Source organism: Schistocerca piceifrons, chromosome 5 (genome assembly GCF_021461385.2).
Source record: "Schistocerca piceifrons isolate TAMUIC-IGC-003096 chromosome 5, iqSchPice1.1, whole genome shotgun sequence".
In the NCBI taxonomy this organism is placed as follows: Eukaryota; Metazoa; Arthropoda; class Insecta; order Orthoptera; family Acrididae; genus Schistocerca; species Schistocerca piceifrons.
In genome coordinates this window covers 159,735,038-159,762,150 of record NC_060142.1, presented here as the reverse complement: position 1 = coordinate 159,762,150, position 27,113 = coordinate 159,735,038, and the positions used below count along the sequence as shown (strand labels likewise).

The 27,113-nt window shown below is 43.3% G+C and overlaps 1 protein-coding gene across 1 annotated transcript in view; it reads right to left on the bottom strand.

Moving 5' to 3' along the window:
* The window catches only part of LOC124798412 (venom dipeptidyl peptidase 4-like), a 254,271-nt gene that overhangs the window by 111,356 nt on the left and 115,802 nt on the right, over nt 1–27,113 (bottom strand). The window contains exons 8-9 of the mRNA XM_047261808.1: nt 13,760–13,869; nt 5,728–5,863 (exon numbers count right to left, since the gene is read on the bottom strand). Of these exons, the coding sequence (XP_047117764.1) occupies nt 5,728–5,863; nt 13,760–13,869 (246 nt within the window). The remainder of the gene's footprint in view (nt 1–5,727; nt 5,864–13,759; nt 13,870–27,113) is intronic.

Sequence of the window (27,113 nt, the reverse complement as noted above, 5' to 3'; positions counted from 1 at the left end):
CACGAAGATGACGTGCTACAGACGCGAAATTTACCGACAGGAAGAAGATGCTGTGATATGCAAATGATTAGCTTTTCAGAGCATTCACACAAGGTTGGCGCCGGTGGCGACACCTACAACGTGCTGACATGAGGAAAGTTTCCAAACGATTTCTCATACACAAACAGCAGTTGACCGGCATTGCCCGGTGAAACGTTGTTGTGATGCCTCGTGTAAGGAGGAGAAATGCGTACCATCACGTTTCCGACATTGATAAAGGTCGGATCGTAGCCTATGGCGATTGCGGTTTATCGTATCGCGAAGTTGCTGCTCGCGTTGGTCGAGATCCAATGACTGTTAGCAGAATATGGAATGGGTAGGTTCAGGAGGGTAATATGGAACGCCGTGCTGGATCCCAACGGCCTCGTATAACTAGCAGTCGACATGAGAGGCATCTTATCCGCATGGCTGTAACGGATCGAGCAGCCACGTCTCGATCCCCGAGTCAACAGATGGAGACGTTTGCACGACAACAACCATCTGCACGAACAGTTCGACGACGTTTGCAGCAGCATGGACTATCAGCTCGGAGACCATGGCTGCGGTTACCCTTGACGCTGCATCACAGACAGGAGCGCCTGCGATGGTGCACTGAACGACGAACCTGGGTGCATGAATGGTAAAACGTCATTTTTTCGGATGAATCCAGGTTCTGTTTACAGCATCATGATGGTCGCATCCGTGTTTGGCGATATCGCGGTGAACGCATATTGGAAGCGAGTATTCGTCATCGCCACGCTGGCATATCACCCGGTGCGATGGTATGGGGTGCCACTGATTACACGTCTCGGTCACCTGTTGAAGGGTAGAGCCACGGGTCGTAAGACATCTGAAATGTAATGTCCACTGTTCAAAGTGCCGTCAATGCGAACAACAGGTGACCGAGACGTGTCATCAATGGCACCCCATACCATCGCACCGGGTGATATGCCAGCGTGGCGATGACGAATACTCGCTTCCAATATGCGTTCACCGCGATATCGCCAAACACGGATGCGACCATCATGATGCTGTAAACAGAACCTGGATTCATCCGAAAAAATGACGTTTTGCCATTCATGCACCCAGGTTCGTCGTTCAGTGCACCATCGCAGGCGCTCCTGTCTGTGATGCAGCGTCAAGGGTAACCGCAGCCATGGTCTCCGAGCTGATAGTCCATGCTGCTGCAAACGTCGTCGAACTGTTCGTGCAGATGGTTGTTGTCTTGCAAACGTCTCCATCTGTTGACTCGGGGATCGAGACGTTGCTGCTCGATCCGTTACAGCCATGCGGATAAGATGCCTCTCATGTCGACTGCTAGTTATACGAGGCCGTTGGGATCCAGCACGGAGTTCCGTATTACCCTCCTGAACCCACCCATTCCATATTCTGCTAACAGTCATTGGGTCTCTACCAACGCGAGCAGCAACGTCGCGATACGATAAACCGCAATCGCGATAGGCTACGATCCGACCTTTATCAAAGTCGGAAACGTGATGGTAAGCATTTCTCTTCCTTACACGAGGCATCACAACAACATTTCACCAGGCAACGCCAGTCAACTGCTGTTTGTGTATAAGAAATCGGTTGGAAACTTTCCTCATGTCAGCACGTTGTAGGTGTCGCCACAGGCGCCAACCTTGTGTGAATGCTCTGAAAAGTTAATCAATTGCATATCACAGCATCTTCTTCCTGTCGGTTAAATTCCGCGTCTGTAGCTCGTCTTCTTCGTGGTGTAGCAATTTTAATGGCCAGTAGTGTACATCTACACTACTACTTTGCAGTTCACACTTAAGTGCCTGGCAGAGGGTTAACGGAACCACCTTCATACTATATCTCTTCCGTTCCACTCTCCACGCTTAAATGTTACTGCACATGATCTGATTTCTCTTGTTTTATTATTACGTTCATTTCCCCCAATATAGTTGGGCGTCAACAAAATATTTTCGGATTCAGAGGAGAAAGTTAGTGATTGAAATGTCCTGAAAAATTGTAGTCACAACGAAAAACGCCTTTGTTTTAATAATAGCCATCTGAACTCCCTTATCATACCCGTGACACTCTCACCACTATTTCGTGATAATACAAAACGAGCTGTGCCTCTCTGATCATTTTCGATGTCTTCCGTCAATCCTATCTGGTAAGCATCACACGCCGCGCTGCGAAATTCCAGAAGAGAACGAACAGGGGTAGTGTAAGCACTCTCCTTTAGTAGACCTGTCGAATCTTTTAAGTGTTCTGTCTTTTGTTCACCATCTCCTCAATATTATCTATGTGATCTTTCCAATTTAAGTTGTTCGTAATTGTAATCCCTAGGTATATCGTCATAAATTTGTGTAATTTATCGTATGACCGAAATTCGATGGATTCCTATTAGCGCTCGTGTGAGTGACCTCACACTTTCCACTATTTGGAGTCAATTGCCACTTTTCGCACCAGACGGATATCTTGCGTAAATCATTTTGCAATTGGTTTTGAGGGTCTGATGAGTTTGCTAGACGCTAAGCGACAGCATCATCTGCAAACAGTCTAGGAGTGCTGCTCCGATTGTCTCCTAAATCGTTTATATAGATTAACAATAGCTGAGGGCCTACATCATTTCGTTGGGGAACGCCTGATATGCCTTTTTTCTGCTCGATGACTTTCCGTCAGTTACTATGAACTGTAACCTTCGTGGGTGGAAATCACGAATCCAGTCGTACAACTAAGACGATACTTCTTAGTCACGCATTTTGATTAGAAGTCGCTTGTGAGAAACTGTGTCAAAATCCTTCTGGAAATCTATGAATGTGGAATCAGTGTGAGATCCCCTGTCAATATGTCTCATTACTTCGTGTGGTCCACCAGAACGATACTTCCTATATCCCTGATGATTATGTGTCATTAAATCGGTTTCTTCGAAGTAATTTATATTTTCGAACACAGTACATAATACAAAAGTCTACTTCAAATCAATGTCCTCGATATGAGTCTGCAATTCAGTGTGGTGTTACTTCCTTTCTGGATTACTGGTGTGGTTTGTGCTAATTTCCAGTCTTTAGGTACGTACCTTTCGTCAAGCGACAATATGGATATGACTGCTGAGAACGACGCTATTATATCAGCCACTCTGAAAGGAACGTAACCGGCACACGTTCTCAACAGCAAGAATGGCCTTTGTTAAACAGTTTAAGCTGCTTCACTACACCGAGTACATCTACTTCTAAATACTCATTCTGGCAGTAGTTCTTGAGTCGCATTCTGGAATGTTCACTTCGTCTTGTTTAGTGAAGAAATTTCTGAAAGCCATATTTAGTATCTCCGCTTTAGTGGCATTGTCATCGGCAACATTTCCACTGGTATCGCACGGTGAAGGTATTGATTGTCTTGCCGTTGGTGTACTTTACATACGATCAGACTCTCTTTTTATTTTCTGTCAGATTTTGAGACAGGATTTCGTTGTGGAATCTATGAGTATTAAAAGCATCTCGCACTGAAGTCTTCCCTAAATTTCGAGCTTTCGTAAAACTTCGCCAGTCTTGCAGATATTGCGTCCTTTTAAATTTGACATGCTTTTCTTGTTGCTTTCGCAACAATGTTCTGACCTGTTTTGTGTATCACCAGTTCCTTCTCTTATTAACTTATTTGCTATAAATTTGTCAACTGCCGTCGGTACTATTTCTATGAATTTCAGCCACATCGTGTCTACAACTACATCGTTAGTTCGTTGTCTCTTATGAATGCATCAAGCGAATTTTCATCTCCTTTTTTAAACACATATATTTTGCTTTTATTTTTGCAGGATATGGATATTACAGTATTCAGTCTCGTATAATGACCTTGCGTTCACTAATCCCATTTGCTCATTGTTATTTGTTGCTAATAGGTCAAGCATATTTTCACAACCACTTACACTTCCAGTAGGCTCCTTTATTTGCTCAAAACAGTTTTCGGAGCAAGCATTTAGTATAATTTCGTTTTGTGCCTACCACAGACTTTAAACGCGTATTTTTTCCAACATGTCGAGTGCAAAATGAAGTCATCTGCAAGAGTGGGGCACCTATTTGAGATGAAAGGTTTTCTATGAAACTTTAAAGAACTGTATCATCTCAGTCAGTGGGTCGGTAAAAAGGAACCAAATATTAATTTATGTCGGTTGTAAAATATAACTTCTAGCCACACTATCTCACAGCAAATTCAGTTTCAGTACAGGATAAACTGCTTCTAACAGCAACAAAGACGCCACTTAAACTACCCCTCCCTTTACAAAAATTTCGGGTGAACTTATCTACAGTTTTAGCCAGCTTTCAGTACCCGTAACGATTTGAGCCTCACTGCTTTCTACTAGCGCTTTGAGGTCTGGTTCGTACCCAACACAGCTACAACAATTTACAACTATAATACCGACTGTTCCTAGCTCTTCCCCCGTCCTGTGTTTGCCCTGTACCTTTTGAGACTGAAGCTCTTGTTTTACTTTCCTGACACTCTCCAACCTAAAAAAACGTTCAGTCAAGTCCACGCGTCCCCCACTAACCTTGCAGCCAGCTCCTACCTGTAATGGACCCCTAACCTATTAAGCAGAACTTAAAGCTCCACCACCCTATGGCGCAATTCGAGGAATCTGCAACCTTCACGGTCGCAGAACCATCTAAGCATCTGATTCACACCCTTGACTTGGCTCTGTTCCAGAAGTCTGCAATCGGTCCTGTCGATGACGCCAAAGATGGTGGCCCCCGCCTTCATCTCGCAAACAAAACTGGAAGCCTTCACAACTTCAGAAAACCAACGGAAATCAGGGCAACCAGAGAGACTCTCATCCGATCTGAAGTGACACATATTCTTAGTACCGACATGAGCCATCACCTGCAGTTGACTGCGCCTTGTGTTGTTCTTCCTGGCTTCCAGAAGGATCCGTGCCACATGTTGGATGACTCCCCTGAGCATCCACGCAAAGGACACACTGGACTTGTTCTGCTCCCTGGCATCCATATCTCTACGGGGCCCCATTACGCGCCTAACATTGCAGCTTCCAACTACCAGCAGTCAACAAGGATCAGAATCTTTATCAGTGGTAGCCACAGATAGTAACTGGAACCTGTTTGTCAGACGAAGCGAGGAGGCTTTTGGATCGGCCCCTCGAAAATCTTTGACTGCCTGTCACACGTTGAAACAACCCCCCACTCAGCCACAGCTGACGTATTAACCTCACTGTGGGCAGTAACTGGGATGGCCTGAGCAGTTGACATGCTGGTGATCCCTCAGATCCTCACGTCCCATCCCCCAAAGTGATATCCATTGGCAACAGCCTCAAACTGCGTGACTGAAGCCAACACCATCTGAAGCCGTGAGCGAAGGGTCACCAACTCAGCTAGCATCCCAGCACAGCATTCACAGTTGCTATTGATACTACAGACGATAAAAGGCTAAACTACAAAAACATGCAAGAGATGTTTACGATTAAACTCCAAAAGCATTCAGACACATTTAAGTGAGTTACACTCCGTTTAGAAGCTCACAGAAATAACACACTAACGACCCACAAATATAAATAAGATACTGCGAACATTTCCAGGTAAAAATTTTCTATTAATTGAACACTTAGTACATATTTAAACTAAAATCTATTAGAAGATTCACAGAAGGCGATTCATGAAATGCCATATGTTCAAGTTAAATACTTCATTATCTTCTTTTTGCAGACAATAACCAATGATAGAGTGCATCATTTACCTTCTGTCCACGAAGACGCCCCATCTTTTTGGAAGTATTGTAGCTGACAATCTGGTTTATGTTTTCAACTCGATTTTTCCATGAAGCCATTAAAATGTCGTTATCGGTCCATACTATATCTTCGAGGTTGTGGTCACTGTAAAAAAACACAGTTTTCCATTCAGAGACGCAGACACTCATACGTTTTCTTCGTTATACTAGCCTCTTTGAATATAGCTGTTAGCAGCTGTAAAACTTGGTCTTTTATCATTTAACACGAGGGTCAGTCAGAACGCAAAGCATCCAAATTTGTCTCTCTTTTAATCCACAAGAAAAATGTCTCAAATATACACAGCACACCGTCACAACCTTTATAGCTAGCACGTCAGTTATCTGCATTACTTTGCCTCTTTCGACAGTTACTATTCACGTTTGACAACGGTTAAATTCGCTGCCTCTTTTGTTCAGCCTTTATCACGCGGAATTTTTTACAGCGTGCAGGTCAAAGAATGCCTGCAAGGCTGAGATGGGGAGCTGGGATACGGCCCTTCTCCTCATTCCAATCCGACCTACGGCTACAAAAGGTCCGTGTTATAGGCAAATATTGCTTTATCAATAGTCTTCATTGTCAGCCTTGGGCTCGTAATTTCTTTTATTTTTTATGTACAGCGAGAGTGGCAAAAAATAAAATTTTAGTAAAACGTGTATGCTGCCATGCTCGTCATTTTAAGCAAGAAACGGACGTATAAACTCCTATCATTTTAACTTAATACTAGAAAGCACGTATCGTCACGAATTAAGGCATTTCAATAGTTGCATGCGTAGCAACCAGCGTCTATAAATGATTGTACAGCAGCTGCTGATAACATGTATGCAATAATGGCGAATTTGATCGATATTACTGCGGTAAACCCGTCTGAGGTTGTTCGACCGCCTAGCGAAAGTCTTTATATTTGACGCCACTTTGGCGACTTGCACTTCAATGACGATGAAATGATGATGAACTCAACACAACAGCCAGTCCCTGAACGGATAAAATCTTTGACCCAGCCGAGAATCGAACCCGGACCTCCAGCACTACTGTCAGTCGCACTGATCGCAGTCCACCAAAGAGGTGAGAGGGTTTAACATATTTCGTCGTTCCCACTTCATCAGGTCACAGCATTCATGAAAAAAGTTTTTAAAAGGGAGCATACTAGTCTGCTCTGCAGTGCATCATAAAGCTGGCAAGACTGGCTGGCGCATTCCTGTCACATGCATTATGCTCAGCAGTCGACTGTAGTGTCTGTATAACTTCACAGCGACACTGGTCGTGAAGGATCGTAGCCTAATGACGGAAGGTCCTGGCTGTATGGAGAACGAGGCAATACTTCCCATCAGATGTCATAGTGGTTTTCCAACGACTGGCAGTCTCATGCCAAAGCATATGAAGGTTTTAATATGCTAACTCGTTGGAAACGGGTTTTATACTATGCTCACCATTAAGAGAGCAAGTAACGGATTTTTACTTATTTTCTGTATACAGCACACCATAAAGATAGATTATTATAACGGTCCATTCACATTACATGAACACCGCCTATGTTCGACATCAAGGTGTTATAGCCACTCACAGACGGCAGCTGGCAGCATTAGCAGCAGGGGGGTGTATAAAGCGTGTTTGGGGGACGCGAAAACAGCGCAATTGTTGTAATGCGGTGAGGAAACAGGACGTTTTTCCTGCCACCCTAAAGGGCGTGATCATTGGCTCTCGGGCCAGGAGTGGAAGCATTTCCGAAAGGGCTAGGTTGGTAAACTGTTTGTGTGCAGCTGTGGTGTAAGTACTGGTGATCAAAAAGTCAGTATAAATTTGAAAACTTAATAAACCGCGGAATAATGTAGATAGAAGGGTAAAAATTGACACACATGCTTGGAATGACATGGGGTTTTATTAGAATAAAAAAAAAAACCAAAGTTCACAAAATGTCCGACAGATGGCGCTGGACAGCAAAACGTCAGTGACTGTGCATGACAATCGTGTATAAAAGGAGCTGTAATGAGAGAGAGAATCGGATGCCCCAGCAGTCGCAGCATGTTGACGTTACCTGAAAAGGCGCTTTTAGTGAAGCTGTATTACCAGAATGGGAAATGGGCTAGTTCAGCGTTACGATCCTATCACCATAGGAAGGGGATTCGAACGGGTAAAGGTCCGTTGACAAATGCAGCTGTGGCGACAATGATTTCGAAGTTCGAAGCCACGGGTTGTTTAGACGATAGTCCCCGAAGTGGCCGACCGTGCACAAGGTGTAATGCTGCTGAGACAGTTCAGGAAGACATGGAGTCTGTAACGGGTTCGTCTATGCACGGGGAAGTCAGCGCTCGTGCAGTCGCACGTCGCACCGGCATTCCATACACTACTGTTTGGTTAGCACTTAGGCGTACCCTCACATGATATCCGTACAAAATCCATCGGCGTCATGAACTGTTACCTGGCGATTTAATGAAGCGGAGGGCATTTGCGGTGTGGGCGTTTCAAAATATGGCGGAAGATGACGATTGGTTGAGTAACGTGTTGTGGACCGGCGAAGTTCATTTCACGCTCCGAGGGTCTGTCAACGCCCACAACTGCAGAATTTGGCCTACCGAAAATCCTAGAACTGTCGTGGAAACTCCATTGCACGACGAGAAAGTCACGGTATGGGTTGGATTTACCACATCTACCGTTATCGGGCCATTTTTCTTCGAGGAAATGCGTGATTCTGGTTTTGTAACTGCTACTGTGACGGGTGAGAGGTACGCCGATATGTTACAGAATCGCATCATCCCCAGCCTGGCCGGCCGCGGTGGTCTCGCGGTTCTAGGCGCGCAGTCCGGAGCCGTCGACTGCTACGGTCGCAGGTTCGAATCCTGCCTCGGGCATGGATGTTTGTGATGTCCTTAGGTTAGTTAGGTTTAAGTAGTTCTAAGTTCTAGGGGACTAATGACCACAGCAGTTGAGTCCCATAGTGCTCAGAGCCATTTGAGCCATCCCCAGCCTGGCTGATAAACACCTGCTGGAACGTACGATGTTTATGCAATGGCGCTCCACCCCATATTGCTAGACGCGTGAAAGATCTCTTGCGCGCCTCGTTTGGTGATGATCGTGTGCTCAGCCGCCACTTTCGTCATGCTTGGCCTCCCAGGTCCCCAGACCTCAGTCCGTGCGATTATTGGCTTTGGGGTTACCTGAAGTCGCAAGTGTATCGTGATCGACCGACATCTCTAGGGATGCTGAAAGACAACATCCGACGCCAATGCCTTACTATAACTCCGGACATGCTTTACAGTGTTGTTCACAACATTATTCCTCGACTACAGCTATTGTTGAGGAATGATGGTGGACGTATTGAGCATTTCCTGTAAAGAACAACATCTTTGCTTTGTCTTACTTTGTTACGCTAATTATTGCTATTCTGATCAGATGAAGCGTCATCTGTCCGACATTTTTTGAACTTTTGTACTTTTTTGGTTCTAATAAAACCCGATGTTATTCCAAGCATGTGTGTCAATTTGTATCTCTGTATCTACATTATTCCGTGATTTATTCAGTTTTCAAATTTATACTGGCTTTTTGATCACCTGGTATACTGTGTATCGCAGAATAGCGCTATCCAAAACCCGCGCTGTGGTAATTGTGGTGCACCACGGGCCATAGATGAGGGGTGAACGACGGCTGCAGAGAGGTGTACGGGCGAACATGCATGCAGCTGTTGAGCAACGGACCACCCAGACAAAGCAAGGAGTACCAGCAGTGTCTCCTCAACGACCGTTTCGCGAAAGTTGCTGCGTACACGCCTCTGCAGCAGTTGCCTGGTTCATGCACGCATGCTCACTGCTGTTCATCGGCGACGAAGGCTGAAATTTGGACGCCAGTAAACCAACTAGACGTCCATTCAGTGGCGACAGGTGGCCTTTTCAGATGAACCACATTTTATGCTCCATCGGACAGATGGCCGTTGGCATGTATGGCGTGAAGCATCTGAAAGCAAGCACCTTGCAACTATCGTTCGAAGGATACATGCCGGAGGAGGGAGTGTTATGGTTTGGGGAATGTTTTCGTGGTATTCCTAGGGTGATCTCGTCATTCAAGAAGGCGCAATTGATCAGCACAAGTGCGCATCTATCCTTGGCGACCTTGCGCACCATTATAGGCAGTTTATTTTTCCGCAGCACGACGGCATCTACCAGCAGGACAATGCAACGTGTCACAACGCTCGCAGTGTAGGTGTGTGGTTATCGTGTGTTGTTACCGTACTCTTTTTCATCGGACGTAAACCCAATGGAGAATATGTGAGACCACCTCGATCGGGCGGTGGTGTCATGGATCCACAACCCAGAAACCTGGCTGGCTATTGCACTGGAATCGGCGTGATTCCACAACCCTGTCGGTACCTAGAAGAACGTCACTGACTCTCTTTCAGCACGTCTCGCAGCGGCCCGAGCTTCAAAATGGTATTATTCAGGTTTTTGATAGGTAGCGACAGGACAGTGTATTTGCTTGCGTACACGATGCCATTTCTGGCAGCAGCAAAGTCTCTAGCTCGGGCGGGCATCAGGTCAAATCGAACGCCAATACAGAAACGAGTGAGGCATTCCATGTAGGTTATCAAGATTTAAGTGGGTTTGAACGTGGTGTTATAGTCGGCGCACGAGCGATGGGACACAGCATCTCCGAGGTAGCGATGAAGTGGGGATTTTCGCGTATGACCATTTCACGAGTGTACCGTGAATATCAAGAATCCGGTCAAATATCAAATCTCCGACATCGATGCGGCAGGAAAAAGATCCTGCAAGAACGGTACCAACGATGACTGAAGAGATGTGACAGATGTGCAACTCCTCCCGCAAATTGCTGCAGATTTCAATGCTGGGCCATCAACAAGTGTCAGCGTGAGAACCATTCAACGAAACATTATCGATATGCGCTATCGTGTACCGGCGATAATTGCGCGACACAAAGCTTTATGCCTCGCCTGGGCTCGTCAACGCCGACGTTGGCCTGTTGATGACTGAAACATGTTGCCTGGTCGGACGAGTCTCGTTACAAATTGTATCGAGGCGAATGGACGTGTGTGGGTGCGGAGACAATCTCATGAATCCTTGGACCCTGCATGTCAGCATGGTCTGTTCAAGCTGGTGGGGGCTCTGTAATGGTGTGGGACGTGCGCAGTTGGAGTGATATGGGACCCCTGATACGTCTAGATACGACTCTGACAGGTGACACGCATGTAAGCATACTGTCTAATCACCTGCACCCATTCATGTCCGTTGTGCATTCCGAAGGACTTGGGCAATTCCAGCAGGACAATACGACACCCGACACGTCCAGAATTGCTACATAGCGGCACCAGGGACATTCTTCTGAGTTTAAACACTTCCTCTGTCCACTAAATTTCCCAGACATGAACATTAATGAGAAAATTTAGGATGCCTTGCAGCATGCTGTTCAGAAGAGCTCTCTACCCCCTCGTACTCTTACGGATTTATGGACAGCCCTGCAGGATTCATGGTGTCAGTTCCCTCCAGCATTACTTCAGACATTAGTCCAGTCCATGCCACGTCGTGATGCGGCACTTCTGCGTGCTTGCGGGGACCCTGCACGATATTAGACAGATGTACCAGTTTCTTTGGCTCTTCAGTGTATATTACTATTGTTACAGGAGCTGTAATGTTTTTGCAAACAACTAACGCTCAAATGCAATTCCTGAATGGGAAACCCACTACTTTATCTTTTATTATACCCCGTGTCTCTCCTAAGAGTCGTCAGGCGTATTTTGTTTGGTGTTTCGGCAAACATTTGCTTTTTCGTTTTTACGTTGTGTACCTATATTCAACAAAAACAATTACCCCTCGGCACGTCTTTCATGCGACATCTAGTGTCGACAGAAAGCGACGGTTTGTTTCCCATTAAAAACAAAATCATTTTTAAATCGAAATTTTACATGGGTATTCGATAGAGTGCTCCCACATTATTCTAATCTGATATATTTGTTTTAGCGATATACGTTAACAGGGACAGTAAAACACAATGTATAAAAAGGAATTCAGCAGCGGTTCAGTAGCGCTGCACGCTTGGCGGTAGCAGTCAGCGCGGGTAAGCACAGTGCTATCGCTGCTGGAGTACTGGTTATTTATCGACCTTTACTGCCCTGTTAATACATATCGATAAAATAAATATCGCAATAGATTAATCTGGGACCTCTCTATCGACTGAGCACGTAAAATTCCGGTTTGAAAATCATTTTGCTCGTAACGAGAAACGAACCGACGCCTTCATCAACACTAGTCGTCCTATGAAAGATGAGGGGTATTTGTTTGAGATGACTGCAGCTTCGCAATGCACAAACGAAATTGCAAATATCTGCTGAAACGCCAGAGAAAATGCACCTGACGACTCTTAGGAGAGACCCCTGCGTACAGGATGTAGATGGCGTCGCTCTTACCGACTTTTCGTAGTTGCACTGAAATGCTCATCATTTACTTATCCAACCACATACTACACTCAATGCCAAATTGACATATGTTGCATGTCGTCTTCGTGGTGTTAAAATTTTAAGACCTACAGAATGTCTCGTTGAGATCGCTGATGAATTACAAACAACTGACTGCCCGTTTTCCAAGAGATACACCACGACTACATATTGTGTGATTAGCTCAGCCATTGGAAAGACAGTCCGATTGCGCCACCTTTGATAAACCAAGAGCGTCTTCAGCTAACTACAACTTTGTCCAAACTTTGTGCGGAAGAGGATTACAATAAAAAGTCCAGAAATAATTTGGATAACCGGGATAAAGGTTTCCATGAATTACTTTGCTGCTGCACATTACATCAACATTTTGCCTGAACAGAAAAGAAACTTTATTGCTGGAGTCACATTCAGAGTATCGTTAGACTGTGAAGAAGAATGCCTCGTCAAATGTAAGAACTGGCATCCTGGAGCTAATGTTTACAGACTAATAGAATAAAGAATATTATTTTACTGGAGGCGATAATGTTTACTCAAGATTTCTGAATAGAAGTTGAGTCCTGTCTTATTACAGCATACAAACATGGCCCGACTATTTCAATCGGTATAACCACCTCCCATGGAGTGAGTTGTATCCCATTCCATCCTGATGATGAGTCGAAAATTTTGCATTCGTGACAGCTGTTCACAATTGAGGGATGTTTGTAAGTGAATGAGTACATGAAGTGAACTGTGGGCTCAAGTGCAGAACCATTAAATCTATCTTACCACTGTAATTCTTATTCTGATGTGACCAGAGCACATCTAAGCTTACCGTGATCAGAACTGTACAGAATATTGTAACTGCTCTGCAAAGTGAACATTTCTGTTTTGATTGAAAGACACGTTTCTGACTTCCAGCCAAAATAAAAGTTTTATGCTCCTTTGTGGATAATAATTCAGTTGACGTCATTTATCATCCTTGTAAATTATTTCCTTGGTTTTCAGTTAAATAAAATAAAATAAGTAGCTACCTTGAACAAAATTTCTACCTTAACTTAGACAATTACTTACAATGGGCAAATAATAGTGACCAAAATCTTCCTGTGACCTTGACCGTTGAAATAAGGCTATTAAGACTGCATTTTTACTTTCGAAAGGAGTGATTCTCGATTCGAAAATAGTAGCTCTATATAAGAAAACTTTAGTGATACATAATTCTGCTATATTTAGCAATAAATCATAGAGTAGAAATAGTTTTATAATTGTTGTTCTTGTGCAACATTGAATGAAATCCTTATGAAAACTGATTTAAGGATACGAAATGTAAAATAAAGGAAGTTTACGAAAACTTAGGACGTCAATGAAAATGAAATCGGCAGTTTGCACATTTCTTTCATCTCTCTCTCTCTTACAACATCACAGTAATACCTTAATTACAGGCATAAATCGTAAGAGCTGTGGAATAAAAAATGCGAAGTTATTTAGCGTTGTTCGTCGTTAGGGCCGATCGGCTTCCGAGAGCTTCACTGGCTGTGTCATCGTGAAATGGATTAACTGACAGCTGAACATAAAAAACAGTTACTTACTGTCCGACGACGTCTGTTGGAGCCAACAGCTCTTGGAAGGCAACTGGGGTCGATATGTCGGACGGCAAAGTGGCGACCCTGAGATGAACAGTGGCTACGGGCGTCCCTGGCTGGAACATCCATATTGTTTATGTCAGACGTACAGGAAATGTACGTAATTAATATATGACTAATTTAGCGTCCGCTCCTTCGCTCGCGTAGACTGTTATGGCCTGCGAAGATTTTTTGTTTTTATTTAATCGAATTTTTATGTTCACAAATTCTAACACCTTTCTAAGACGGAATTGCGTTGGCCAGATGTATACCACCAAAGTCTCCCAAAATTTTACATGGGACATCAACTACGTGGGTCGACGCGCAGGTCGCCGAAGTGGCGTCAACTCGGAAGACCTGCAGCAGGCGAACGGTCTACCCGACGGGAGGCACTAGCCACACGACATTTCATTTCAACAATGTGAGGAGGATAACGGGCAAACTGGTGACCAGATACATTAACACAGGGGGCAAATTTCCGGAATTAAATGAGAACATTCATTTCCTTACACAATCCAAAGCTGGAAATAAAGGAATTGGTACAAATATTCAAATACCTCTCTTCCATGCTTGAACATTGAGATAGACGCACAGAGGGAACGTCTGCTCACTTACACGTCTTCTGTAACACTCCCAGAATATGCTGGGCACCCGGAGGTCTTCCTGGGCCCCGGTGGAGGGGGTGGTCGAACCAACCTCTCCACCCCAGATCTTGTGTCACTGGAACGTCTTTGATTTTGACCTGCTTGTGCTGTCTCTCTGATCACATACCCTGGAGTAAGGTTGGCACTACTATACTACAGAACTACTTCCCAACTAAGATTTGGCCATGCTTTACGGAAATATGTGAAGAGGATAAGGAAAGTTCATGTGCAGATTCACATTTACGTACTAGAAATGCATAATACACGACACATATAAATACGTATTATGAAGCCTGACACTTTTCTTGCCACCCGTCCACATGGGTTCTGTTGCACCCGCGGCCGACCGCGTCGTGTAATAAAATTGGCGGCGGAGCCGTCTGTGTTTGTATTTCCCGGTGCGAGCGAGCAGCGAAACCTGCTGCTTATGGAGCGAGAACTACTGTACCGTTTCAAAGTAAACTGTTTATAATTTCAGACGTAACCCCATAATTATTAACACGTTTACCCCACTGTGAGACAAGGCGGTCAGTGCATTCGTGGAAAAATGTTTGCGGTTGCCTGCGGAACAAGGCTTGTACCCAGGCGTGCACCTCATCGTCCAAAATAAATCAACGGCCGCGAACGTCTTTCTTCAGAGCTCCAAAAATACGGCCAGAGATGGGGACTGTATGGAGGATGAGTCAGGGCTTCCCAGCGAAAGGTCAGCAGCATAATCACAACAACTTCGGCAACATGTGTGCCCACCCATATGCAATAAGTTTCATTTACGTGCGTCCACGTCCATATAACAGTTACTCATCCTCTACTGTTTTTTGCAGCCCTCCGACGTTTTGGCATGGACCTATGTAATTCCTGGGGCTAGTTTTTCATCTCTCTGTTATATTCAAGTGCTAATATATGGGTTTCGTAATATTCTCGGTGACTCAGATCGTGAAGTAATAGTACCAGTCTATCGTTTAACCAAAGTCCTCTAAACACTGCCACGATACGGAGAGTAGCCTGCTATCACTGCTGTCACTCCTGTACGTCCTACATGGCTAGTGCACATGCACATGGCGGTAGATCTAATTATAATACATATTCATTGTATAATTGCTACATGTCAAAAACAAGTGCAACAAAAGGATTACATACACAACTTAGGTGTAACTAATACGCACCGCCACGTCAGAAACCCTATAACATTTAATTTGCCGTAACTAGAAACCAAACAAATGTGCATATTATAACACTATAGAGCAACCTGAAGAGAAATAATCGCAAAAAATCAGTCAATTAAGTGTATTGTGAACCCCTTCTTTCGTAGATGAGTTACATATCCTTATTTGTCATTCGACTTTATGTCGCTCCTCGTACATACTCCAAAGTATCTCAAGATAGTCACTGTTTCCACCAATAACATAATCATACAGTGCTGGATCTCTTCGCCGGTTTATGTGCAGCAGCGATATTAACATGTATCTCCTCTCTGTACCAATCGCCGATCCTCTGCAGGTCTTCATGCACAGTATTAACGATTTCTTTTCGTGCACTAACGGAATAAAAAACGGACTGTTTATATGCCTCTTTACATACCAGTAATCTCTGTCTTATCTTATTCTTATGATCGCTACATGAGACGTACTATGGTGGTTGCAGTGTATATCACACACTACGTTGAATACAGTGTGAGCGACGTGTGGATGCTATTCTGTCATTCTGCGCAACGAATTAATCTGAGATGTACCCTTTACCCTGTGGCACCTGCAAGATGCAATTTCCACCCCCACACTACTACAGAAGTCAGACCCGACGCTCCTAACGTTCTAAAGAGAAATGCCTGAAAACTTTCAGCAATAAATATCTTCTGGAGTCGTCCGCTGTAAAGAAATTACACAAAAATTCACAAAATTTCTGACGTAACTAGTGGGATACTTGGGTACTGGAGTAGTGCTAGTTAGTGTAAGAAAAACATGAAACTAACGAAAGTTATTATTTATTTTGCAAAAATTCTGAGAAATCACAATGTCACTTTTAGTTATGAATTCAACAAGTTATTTCCGGGTTCTTTTCGGAATGTGAAGTTACCTCTTAAGGATAGGACTCGCTAATGAAATTTCTATTCAAAGTTTATGATTGTTATTGACTTGGCAGAATGGTTGAGAGCCCCGCCTACTGAACTTGATTAGTTATCCGTTAAAATGTTGCTAGGTACGGTCGAGGCTGTCGCATGTGAAATGCAGTGAAGTGTACTGCTGTGGAGGAAATATGGGGCTCGCGAGAGCTGTAGTGCACAATACCGAAAGCTGCGATGACTGCTGTCTGCACACTCGCTGCTGACAAATAAGATAACTCTCGTTCTACCTGGATTGACCTTCGCCAATCAAACTCTCCCTACGCCTTGATGAAGTCAAGGACTCCTATTCGCCCCTAGTCTAACTATTGGCGTGGTACACCGGTCAGATAACCAGTCCACCACGATGCCACTCAAAAATTCGCTCACAGGCGTTTAACTATAGCTCTGTCCGTTCACACCGCACAATAAGTGTGGCGGCCAACACAGTGAACAACGCTTAATTGCAAGGACTCAATATAGCGAGTTGCGCTCCGATTCGCTCTCGACAGAGGTGCTCTCCTAGTGAAGTACTGAGGAGAGACTTGTTCCTCGCTCTTTGAGTACACGTACGAGCGCGCACGCTCTCGTTACGTGTTCTCGCTCCAAGAGCGACAACGGAACGGCCCCTCTCCACGCCAGACGTGAAGGGGTATATCTTTTGGTCCCTTCCATTACTCCTTCAGTTCAATGCATCAGGAATATCGTCTGCCAATCAGCATTGCTCTTCTAAAACGGGAGAATGACGTTTTGTTTAAGGCGACCAATCCGGAAACCTGTAGTATCGGCGTTTGGTGTTTGCTGACTCCCTGTGAAAACCGCTGAAACTGCGTGCTATGTGCAAGGAATGCGTAGGCTGGGCTCTCCCACACAATGTAGCGGAATTTGCTTTTAAGCCGAACATGGGGTCGTTCTCCCTTTCAATCAGGCAAATGCTGTCTGCTCTACGGGCGGTCGCTGACCGACGTAGATAGGTTGACTCATCCTCTGAAGGGACTGGCCTCCTGGCATGCGGTTTGCCTCTCCTGAACTAAAAGCTTTTGTGACCGTCGTGTCTCGAATGTGTGTGTGTACGCCAGCCTTGGGTATTTCAACTTCGGTGTGCACTTGTTATTTGCATATCGTGTACATGAATTCATACAACATTGACTTCATCTTATTGAGTTGGATTCGAATGAAGTGTCTTGATGTGCGGAATATGATTGTGAGGGCGGAATATGTAAGCAATGAAAGTCAGGAGACCATGACGTCTTACAACAGTTTCATTGATTTTACCCAATAGTGTTTTCGGATAAATACGTAGTCTTTTTACGAGGTATAGCAACCTGATAAGTTGCTAGCAGTGACACAGAGCTTCTAAAGCTACTCTCTGGTTCATTTATACCGATGCGGTTAGTCACCACCAATTACATAATGTGATTTTACCATTAGTAGTGTTTTGTAAACCACTCTATTTTATTTATTTATTTATTTATTTTTGATGAATTACATTTCCTTAAGATTTCCCTCAGCCCAGCATCTGCTATAGCTTTATGTTCTCATTCTACTTCAGGTCGCTGCAAAGTAGCTACCAAGCTTTTGTTGCAAAAAGCTAATACGTCTGTGTATACTGCTCTATATACGAGTGTCTATAAATCACTGTGATGCTACTGAAGTAATATCACATATGGATGTTGGCAATGAATTATATACAGCAACCTGAAAAAATCAGTCAAATAAGTGTATTATGAACCCCTTCTTTCGTAGATGAGTTACATATCCTTATTTGTCATTCGACTTTATGTCGCTCCTCGTACTTACTCCAAAGTATCTCAAGTATCTCAAGTTACAGGTAGTTTGTGTGGCAAAGGAATCGAATATTTTTCCATACAACACACCCTGATGAAGCATTAAGTCGCTACTGACTTAGTGGAGTGTGCAAGTTGTCTCTGGCACCTTATTCCCAGGTTGCAAAGCACTTGTTTACGGCTGATACAGAACTGTGTGGTATAGATCAGTTATTTCGAAGGAAGCATTAAAATCATGATGCAGTCGTAGCTGTTATATTAAGAGCTGCACTATGTAGATATTAGAAATCTTAGTGCAGAATGCCGACGTGCGATTTCCTTTACGAAAAACAGGTACATCCTTTGGACATACATAACTATATAGCCGTTTTTGTTAACTCTGGCACAGTGTTTGTGACTGCTTATCTCTAATGCAGTGCAGACTGCACACACTATCAATACGTCTACTTACCTTCTATGTCATTCACATCCAAAGTATCATGTAAAGTAAAGTGTACTGCCATCTGTCACACAGCACCACATTTTATTACCGGAACACTTAGAAGATGTAATAAGTATACTAAAGAGAGGCTGACTTTTTTACTGCTATAGAACAACTCAGTCACAACAGTAGTGCTACAAATGCGTTTTAATACTCGAAATCTTTAATAGGAATGGTTAAAGTCTGTTCGATACACTAGTTATTTCTCTTAAGAACTGTGGCATAACACTGTAGGAGACAGTCCTAATTCGGTAACATGCACTACTGGCGATTAAAATTGCTACAACAAGAAGAAATGCAGATGATAAACGGGTATTCATTGGACAAATGTATTATACTAGAACTGACATGTGATTACTTTTTCACGCAATTTGGGTGCATAGATCCTACGAAATCACTACCCAGAACAACCACCTCTGGCTCTAATAACGGCATTCATACGCCTGGGCATTGAGTCAAACAGAGCTTCGATGGCGTATACAGACACAGCTGCCCATGCAGCTTCAACACGATACCCCAGTTAATCAGGAGTAGTGACTGGCGTATTGTGACGAGGCAGTTCCTCTGTCACCATTGACCAGACGTTTTCAATTGGGGAGAGATCTCGAGAATGTTCTGGCCGGGTCAGCAGTCGAACATTTTCTGTATCCAGAAAGGTCCGTACATGACCTGAAACATGCGGTTGTGCATTATCCTGCTAAAATCTAGGCTTTCGCAGGGATCGAATGAAGGATAGAGCCACGGGTCGTAACACATCTGAAATGTAATGTCCACTGTTCAAAGTGACGTCAATGCGAATAGGAGGTGACCGTGACGTGTAACCAATGGCACCCCATACCATCACACCAGGTGATACGACAGTACGGCGATGACGAATACACGCTTCCAATGTGCGTTCACCGCGATATCGCCAAACACGGATGCGACCATCACGATGCCGTAAACAGAACCTGGGTTCATCCGAAAAAATGACGTTTTGCCATTCGTGCACCCAGGTTCGTCGTTGAGTACACCATCGCAGGCGCTCCTGTCTGTGATGCAGCGTCAAGGGTAACAGCAGCCATGGTCTCCGAGCTGATAGTCCATGCTGCTGCAAACGTCGTCGAACTGTTCGTGCAGATGGTTGTTGTCTTGCAAACATCCCCACCTGTTGACTCAAGGACTGAGACGTGGCTGCACGATCCGTTACAGTAATGCGGATAAGATGCCTGTCATCTCGACTGCTAGTGATACGAGGCCGTTGGGATCCAGCACGGCGTTCCGTATTACCCTCCTGAACCCACCGATTCCATATTCTGCTAACAGTCATTGAATCTCGACCAACGCGAGCAGCAATGTCGCGATACGATAAACCGCAATCGCGGTAGGCTAGAATCCGACCTTTATAAAAGTCGGAAACATGATGGTACGCATTACTCCTCCTTACACGAGGCATCACAACGACGTTACACAAGGCAACGCCGGTCAACAGCTGTTTGTGTATGAGAAATCGGTTGGAAACTTTCCTCATGTCAGCACGTTGTAGGTGTCGCCACCGGCGCCGACCTTGTGTGAATGCTCTGAAAAGCTAATCATTTGCATATCACAGCTTTTTCTTCCTGTCGGTTAAATTTCGCGTCTGTAGCACGTCATCTTCGTGGTGTAGCAATTTTAGTGGCCAGTAGTGTATGTCAGTGATAGTATTGTGGTGAACTATGTTCACTGTGGAAAAATCTTTCTCCTGCTTTAATATAACACTTTCATGGAACACTTACATCGTTTTTGTTGGAATTTGTTACAAATTTCCACGTAGTTTATACGTAAATAATTAATACTACTGGCCGACAGAACATAGTTTATAATCTTTTCTTGATCTTCACTGTCTGTATGGTTTACTTACACATCAGTCATCTTGCGATGTTTTTATTGCCCCAATAGACGATTTACAAAACGCAGCAGTTTTGTAAGCTAAGCCTCCATACCACAGTTGTGAATCGTAGCTTCGATTCTGTTAGTACCGTGTTCTTTAGCCTGGAAAGATGTAAAGGTTTCTAGGAGATGAGTATCAGTTCACTCCACAAAATTGGTAAACTGGTTAACGGTAACTTCGTTCGCTCATGGCTTTGTGATTTGACATGTAAATTTGTGACATATCTTTAGTCTGAGCTCATTCTGTTAAACAGAACAGCACCATTTCTTTGGTAGTCTCCTTCTGGCTGAAATAGGTTATGATTCGATGTTAAGTAGTCAAACATCACCATTTTGTTAAAAATCCCAGTAAAATCTTGCATTATACCGAAATCCATAAGCTAATAGCAGTCTACACGAATCTTTTGTAGTAGCCCACACAGTGGTCCATTGGAATATCTATTTCATTGTCGACTAGTTCCACTTTATATGGTAATCCATATGATTTTTACATGTTCTCGAAATTCTTTCCAGCACTTCATTGCCTATTTTTTCCAGTTTGACTTTTGCTGCCAAAGTATTCCTCCTGTGTAGCACAAATGGAAGTTTCGTCTTGGCATCATGTCTCTAGAATGTATAGGCTTGTCTCTATTTAAATATAGATATGTGGTGTTACCCCTCGCCACTCTCATATTTAGTGCACGCAGCTACTGCTGCGATTCTGATTACACCCTCTGTATACTGCTTTTTGTAAGTGTGGGCTGGTCTCCTTCCAGAATCCTTTAACTGGATCGCAAACAGATGAGATGGGACTGTGTAGCACAGACCTTGCAGGGAATTAAGTGGTGTTTTATAACACCGTAGAAGACTGCCTACATCGACAAATGTTGGTATTTTACAGACCCCTTCCTGAAAATTGTAAGTTTTGACAGTAAATTCATGTTTCTTTAATGTCTGTCAATTTTCTGAAAGGAGTATTCAGATCATGATGTAATCACAGCTATAGTATTAAGAATTGACCTAAGTGTGGTTGATATAGCAAAAGAATGATTGTATTTGAACGATGGTGCATTGTTTTGCACAATGTATAAAACATATCTAATAAGATTATAATATTACTTTAAAAAATCTAGTCTTTTTAGTGTTCTGTATATCAGTCGGTAAAAACGGAATCATTATAGGATAATTTTGTCATCTGTCTGTCTAACTGTTAAGACCTCTTTTTCTCAGGAACTGATAGAGCTTTCCAGTTAAAATGTATATCAAATACTAAGCTCTACGGTCCCTTGACGGTGTAAGAAATGTAAGTTTCTAAGTCAAGGCACTCTGAAGATACAGCCATTTACGTCACATACTTCAGTGGTGACTCAGGGAAGTGTTGTAGGACCTTTACGTTACACCGTATAGATAAATGACACAGTAAATAGCGTCGGAGGTTCCATGAGGTTTTTCACAGATGCTGCTGTTGTATAGAGGGGACTCACTACATCTGAAAATTGTAGCTAAATGAAGAAAGACCTGCAGAGGATCGCCGCTTCGTGCAGAGAGTGGCAACTCATCCTCATCTTAAACAAATGTAATGGATTTCGAATACACAGACCCGTTATTATATAACTACAAGATTTCAGAATACTCACTGGAAGCAGTTACTGGCATAAAATACCTAGCAAGTGTGCACACGAAGCGATTTGAAGTGGAATGATCACATAAAATTAATTGTGGAAAAAGCAGACGCCAAACTGAGATTCAGTGGGAGAATCCTTAGGATATGTAGTCCACGAACAGAGGAAGTAACTGACATAACACTCATTCGACCAATACTTGAATATTGCTCGTCAGTATGGGATCTGTACGAGATAGGACTGATAGAGGGAATAGAGAAGCTCCAAAGAATGGCAGCTCGTTTCGTTGCAGGGTCATTTGGCAAGAACGAAAGAGTCACAGATGTGACCAACGAACTCCAATTGCAGATTGTGCAAGAGAAGCATTCAGCATCACTGTATGGTTTATTGTTAAAGTGCCTAAAGTGTACGTAACTAGAACAGTCAATAAATGTATTACTTTCTTCTACATACATTTCGCGAAAAGACATGAAGAGACAGTTAGAGAGAGTCGAGTGCACAGAGAGGATTACCAGCAATTGTTATTTCATTGAACAATTTGCGAATAGAACAGGGAAAGAGAGATTGGGGGTCGGTGACAGTGGTGCACAAAGTACCCTCCGCCACACATCACAAGGTGGGTTGTGGGGTATAGACGTATTTTAATACTCGAAAACTCCTCACTAAATAACATAGGATACTTCTCGTTGAGCTAGAATCATGAAAGCTGACAAGAACCATGGTTCCAAAATGCAAGTGAAGGAAAAACTCCGAGAACAGTTAGTTTATAATTATAACATATAAAAATTTTTGCCATTTGTTGTTTATCAGTCTGTCCATCCGTTAAGACCCCTCTTTCTCAGTAAAAGGCAGTGGTATCAAGATGAAATTCATATCAAGCACTAAAATTATGGTCACTTGGCGATGTAAATAACTGAAGCGTCTTAGTCAATGTAGTCAAAAGATACAGTCATTTACAGTGTGTCACCTATTTTGATACTTGTAAACTTACTCATCAAAACCTATACATGAATTATCTACAAACACAATTAAATTTGTATGAAACCCACAGACTGCAAGTCCTGATCAAACTTCCCTGGATTTTTTAAAATTCTAATGTGATCGAAAAGTTTATGCAGATACACAATCAGTGTAGCTCAGTTACAAAGGTAATTGCAGGTGCCTATACAAAACTGAGCATTGTCATTATAATGTGATGTACTGGTTGAGCCGTTTAGCGTAGCCCTAAGATGCTTTAAGTCCAATCCCTGGTGACCTATAGGGAAGGGAAGATCGCCATACGATCATGCAAATTTAAGAAAAATACTATGCCATGCAACAGAAACTTCTTATTGAATAATAACTGATAGGGTGGCCCAAGCAAGCATGAACATACATGTCCTACACTGCACATGACTATACTAATAAAGAGGCTTATCTATCTACAACAGAAACAAGTGGTCACTGTAACAATTTGGTTAATTATTGTAAAGCATCAACATATGAATTATCCACTGTGATACGTATGCTAACATTTAATGAATGAACAAAGGATTGTAATCGTGAAGTATAACCTTGGTACAGTTGAGTGAACACAATAAAAGTGTAATTATGAAATAAGTTGCGGATCGTCTGGCAGCAAGTCTTTTACTCTTCCATCTCCCATCAGCAAATGTTTTCTTTGCTCATCTGTCTGCAAATGTTTACTTCTTAACCTTCTTCTAATGCAGCCGTTTCTGCCAGTGTAAGTGTGCTGGAGTAAGTTGTCGCCAGCGCAACATTCGGCAAAGATGTAGCGCGAAGATCGGTAGTAGGCACTTGATCAAGCATGCCTATCGCGATAGAGGCCAGAGACACACTGACAAGGAACACGCTACCAACACCCTCTCGACAGCATCTATTTATGACGCCGCCACTGACTGGAGCGTCTCACTGACTTACAAAGTCATGCAGTTGGCGTCTGCCAGTACACTCGCAGAGCGGGTTTCAATCTTCACAGGGGACGACAGTACATAGCGACAAGATTAGTGACCATAGCAGAACTAGCAAGGAGTTTCTAATAGCCGATATTGTCTGCAAGAGGACTATTACTGATGAGCCTGTACCACAACATATGGATTCTATTAAAGTCAAATATTCTGTTCATGTAAATAAAGAACTGTATTAATCCACATGCGCATTTGTGTTGGAGAAAGAGGATACCAGCCACCTGTAACAACATCCTCTCCCTTGCTTCCTTGTGATACAAGAATCTATAGTGGCAATGAGGACGCTACAGTAAGAATCTCGCTGGCCAATCGCAACAGACCCTGCAAGTTACAACCAACGTTAATTTTATGAATAAATTAAGCACAATCCTATTCACATGGGTTTTGTCATGATTAATCTGTGATGGCTTGGCATGGGGAGGAAGTCAGAAAATCTCTCTCACTCCATGAAAGGTTTCTAACCCTAGTCTGTCAAACAATGTACATGCGGGCACACATGGGAAAGCATATGCCCTACAGAAATAATTTTCTCAATAAGAGGCTGTTGCAAAGATTTTAAACCAATATTCTTTCGTGCCAAGGCCACAGAGTAATGGCGGATCTCATACTTTCCTTATTCTGGCATCTGCACCTGGCTACACATCTTATCCTTCCAAAATGATTTCTTTATCCACCACACAATGGAGTTTTATGACATACCGCCACAAAATGTACAGGACGGTCAGATGGGAAGGCTGTGGACATGAAGGAATGATTAAAAGAGTTGAAGTAAAAGATCTTTTATTGACCACTTTTGCCTTATGTAGGGTCACACCGTCAGGCCTAGGGAGGCGAGGGTGAGCCAGAGCATAGAGTTTGGTGAAAAATAGTTCGCGAAGCTAACGAAAGTTGGTGTCTGCCAGTCGGGCAAGTTCAAGCGGCATGCCGGCTGTGAAAACTAAGTGCACGGCGCCGAAGAACCGGGAGAAGCGAGAGATGTTCACTGCTATAGGGCACGCATTCAAGAGAGAGAGCCTCAGTGGCGGGCGGCCAGGTACATCCAACACACCACGCGGCTTCCTCCGCCCTGATTGGTCAGGACCAGGAAACCCGCGGGGGTGGCAATGAAACTTCCCATAGCATGGCTTGGTCAGCGACACCTGGGTGGCGTTACTTTGTCAGCACACGAGGGAGGCGCGTGATTGAGGTAGCCTTCCTCGGTGCTGACTTCCTGTTGCCAGACCGTGGGACGAGAATAACTCGTATTTATAGGCAGCCGACACTGCCAGCCGCGGCTGGGCCATAACAAGAAAAATAAAGTTACCTTTTGAAAGCTAATAAAATAAGGTAAAATCCCCTACTGTCTGGCTCATACTTACAAAATTGTTGCAGGGAGTTCATTACTTGTTGCTGGATAGCAGGTGCAGATTTGAAGGGGTTATGATATACTTGGTGCACAGTAAGACTTATGGTGTTCAAACTGCTCAGTTGGATCCTTGAAATCAAGTACTTCTGCTCTCACATTCCCGTGCAATCCAACAGTGGGAAACTGCATATCTGAATGCTCTAAAAATATGGATATTGCACAATTAAACCACCCAGCCAAGTTGAGACCCACAATGATGCCTGTTCAAATTCTGTCAGGTGCTGATAATGGTGTCTCACACGTGTACACACCGATTCCATGACGTTCAGTGTTCACTTAAGAGAAGCCGAAACGATCCATCTCCTCCATTGCCATAAGGTTTGAGTTCCTCTACAGCTTTATATCCTTTAGAATCACCATCTCCTCAATAGTTAGTGTATCATACATTATACCACTCCTGTCATCTGGAAAAAATTGTTTTCACTCCCTCTACTTCCATCACTCCACTTGTGACGTGAAAATTTGCTTCACAACTTTCACTATGGTCGTCCTTGGTATTGCCCTTACATCTACAATGTTTTGAGAGAATAGTAACATCAATTACTTTGCAACTGTCTCCACTGGTAGCTCTCTCAACTCCATTTAGAAATTTATGACCTCTACGTTGCCATGATCCATGTAAAGCAACAGATAAATCTGTACAATTCCCATTATATGTCACTGCTTCTTCAACTGCTTTCTTTATTGTTGCTTGAGCAATAACTTCAGCAGAAGATCCCACCAATTCATTATAAAATCCAAACTTGGTTGGTGGATCCGGCAAGTTCATAATTCCACATAACATTGTCCCTGCACCACTGCCCTTACCAGTGCAACGAAAGCCATACACCAGCCTAACATTTATATCATACACCTTCTTTACAATATTACCACTACTAGAAATACTGTTAGAATTAGAAAACGAAACTTCTGCAGTACATTTGTTACACTTCAATAACATTTTACATGCCAAACCAATGTGTGAAGTTATTTTCAATTCCAGTCCTCTTTCTTTGAAAACTTGGCATAATACGTTATATTTCAAAATATTAGAGAGCAAGGAAATGTTAATTATTTCATTCACATCATTACTGTCACTTTCATAGTTTACAAATTTTTCTTTGAAGTCACAAAGTTTCTTGCTGGAAAAAGTTCTATCACATTCATTTGGAGTAGCTGGTGAAGCAGTCTGAGCAGCACCTCCCTTCGAAACAACAAAAGATTTCTTCTTCCACTTATTGTGCCTTTTCTTAAACACTCGATTGCTGAAACGGGGCATATTGAGATCCACAAACCAAATACGTAAAACAGGTATGAGCAAAATTCGCAAATATGCAAAATTGAACAGCTAAACAACACAAAGCAAACTCGGCAAGTCAACACACACGCTATAGCGTTTGTGTTTGCCGATATGAACAGTCACTTGTCACAGAGATAAAGCCATACAACGTTGG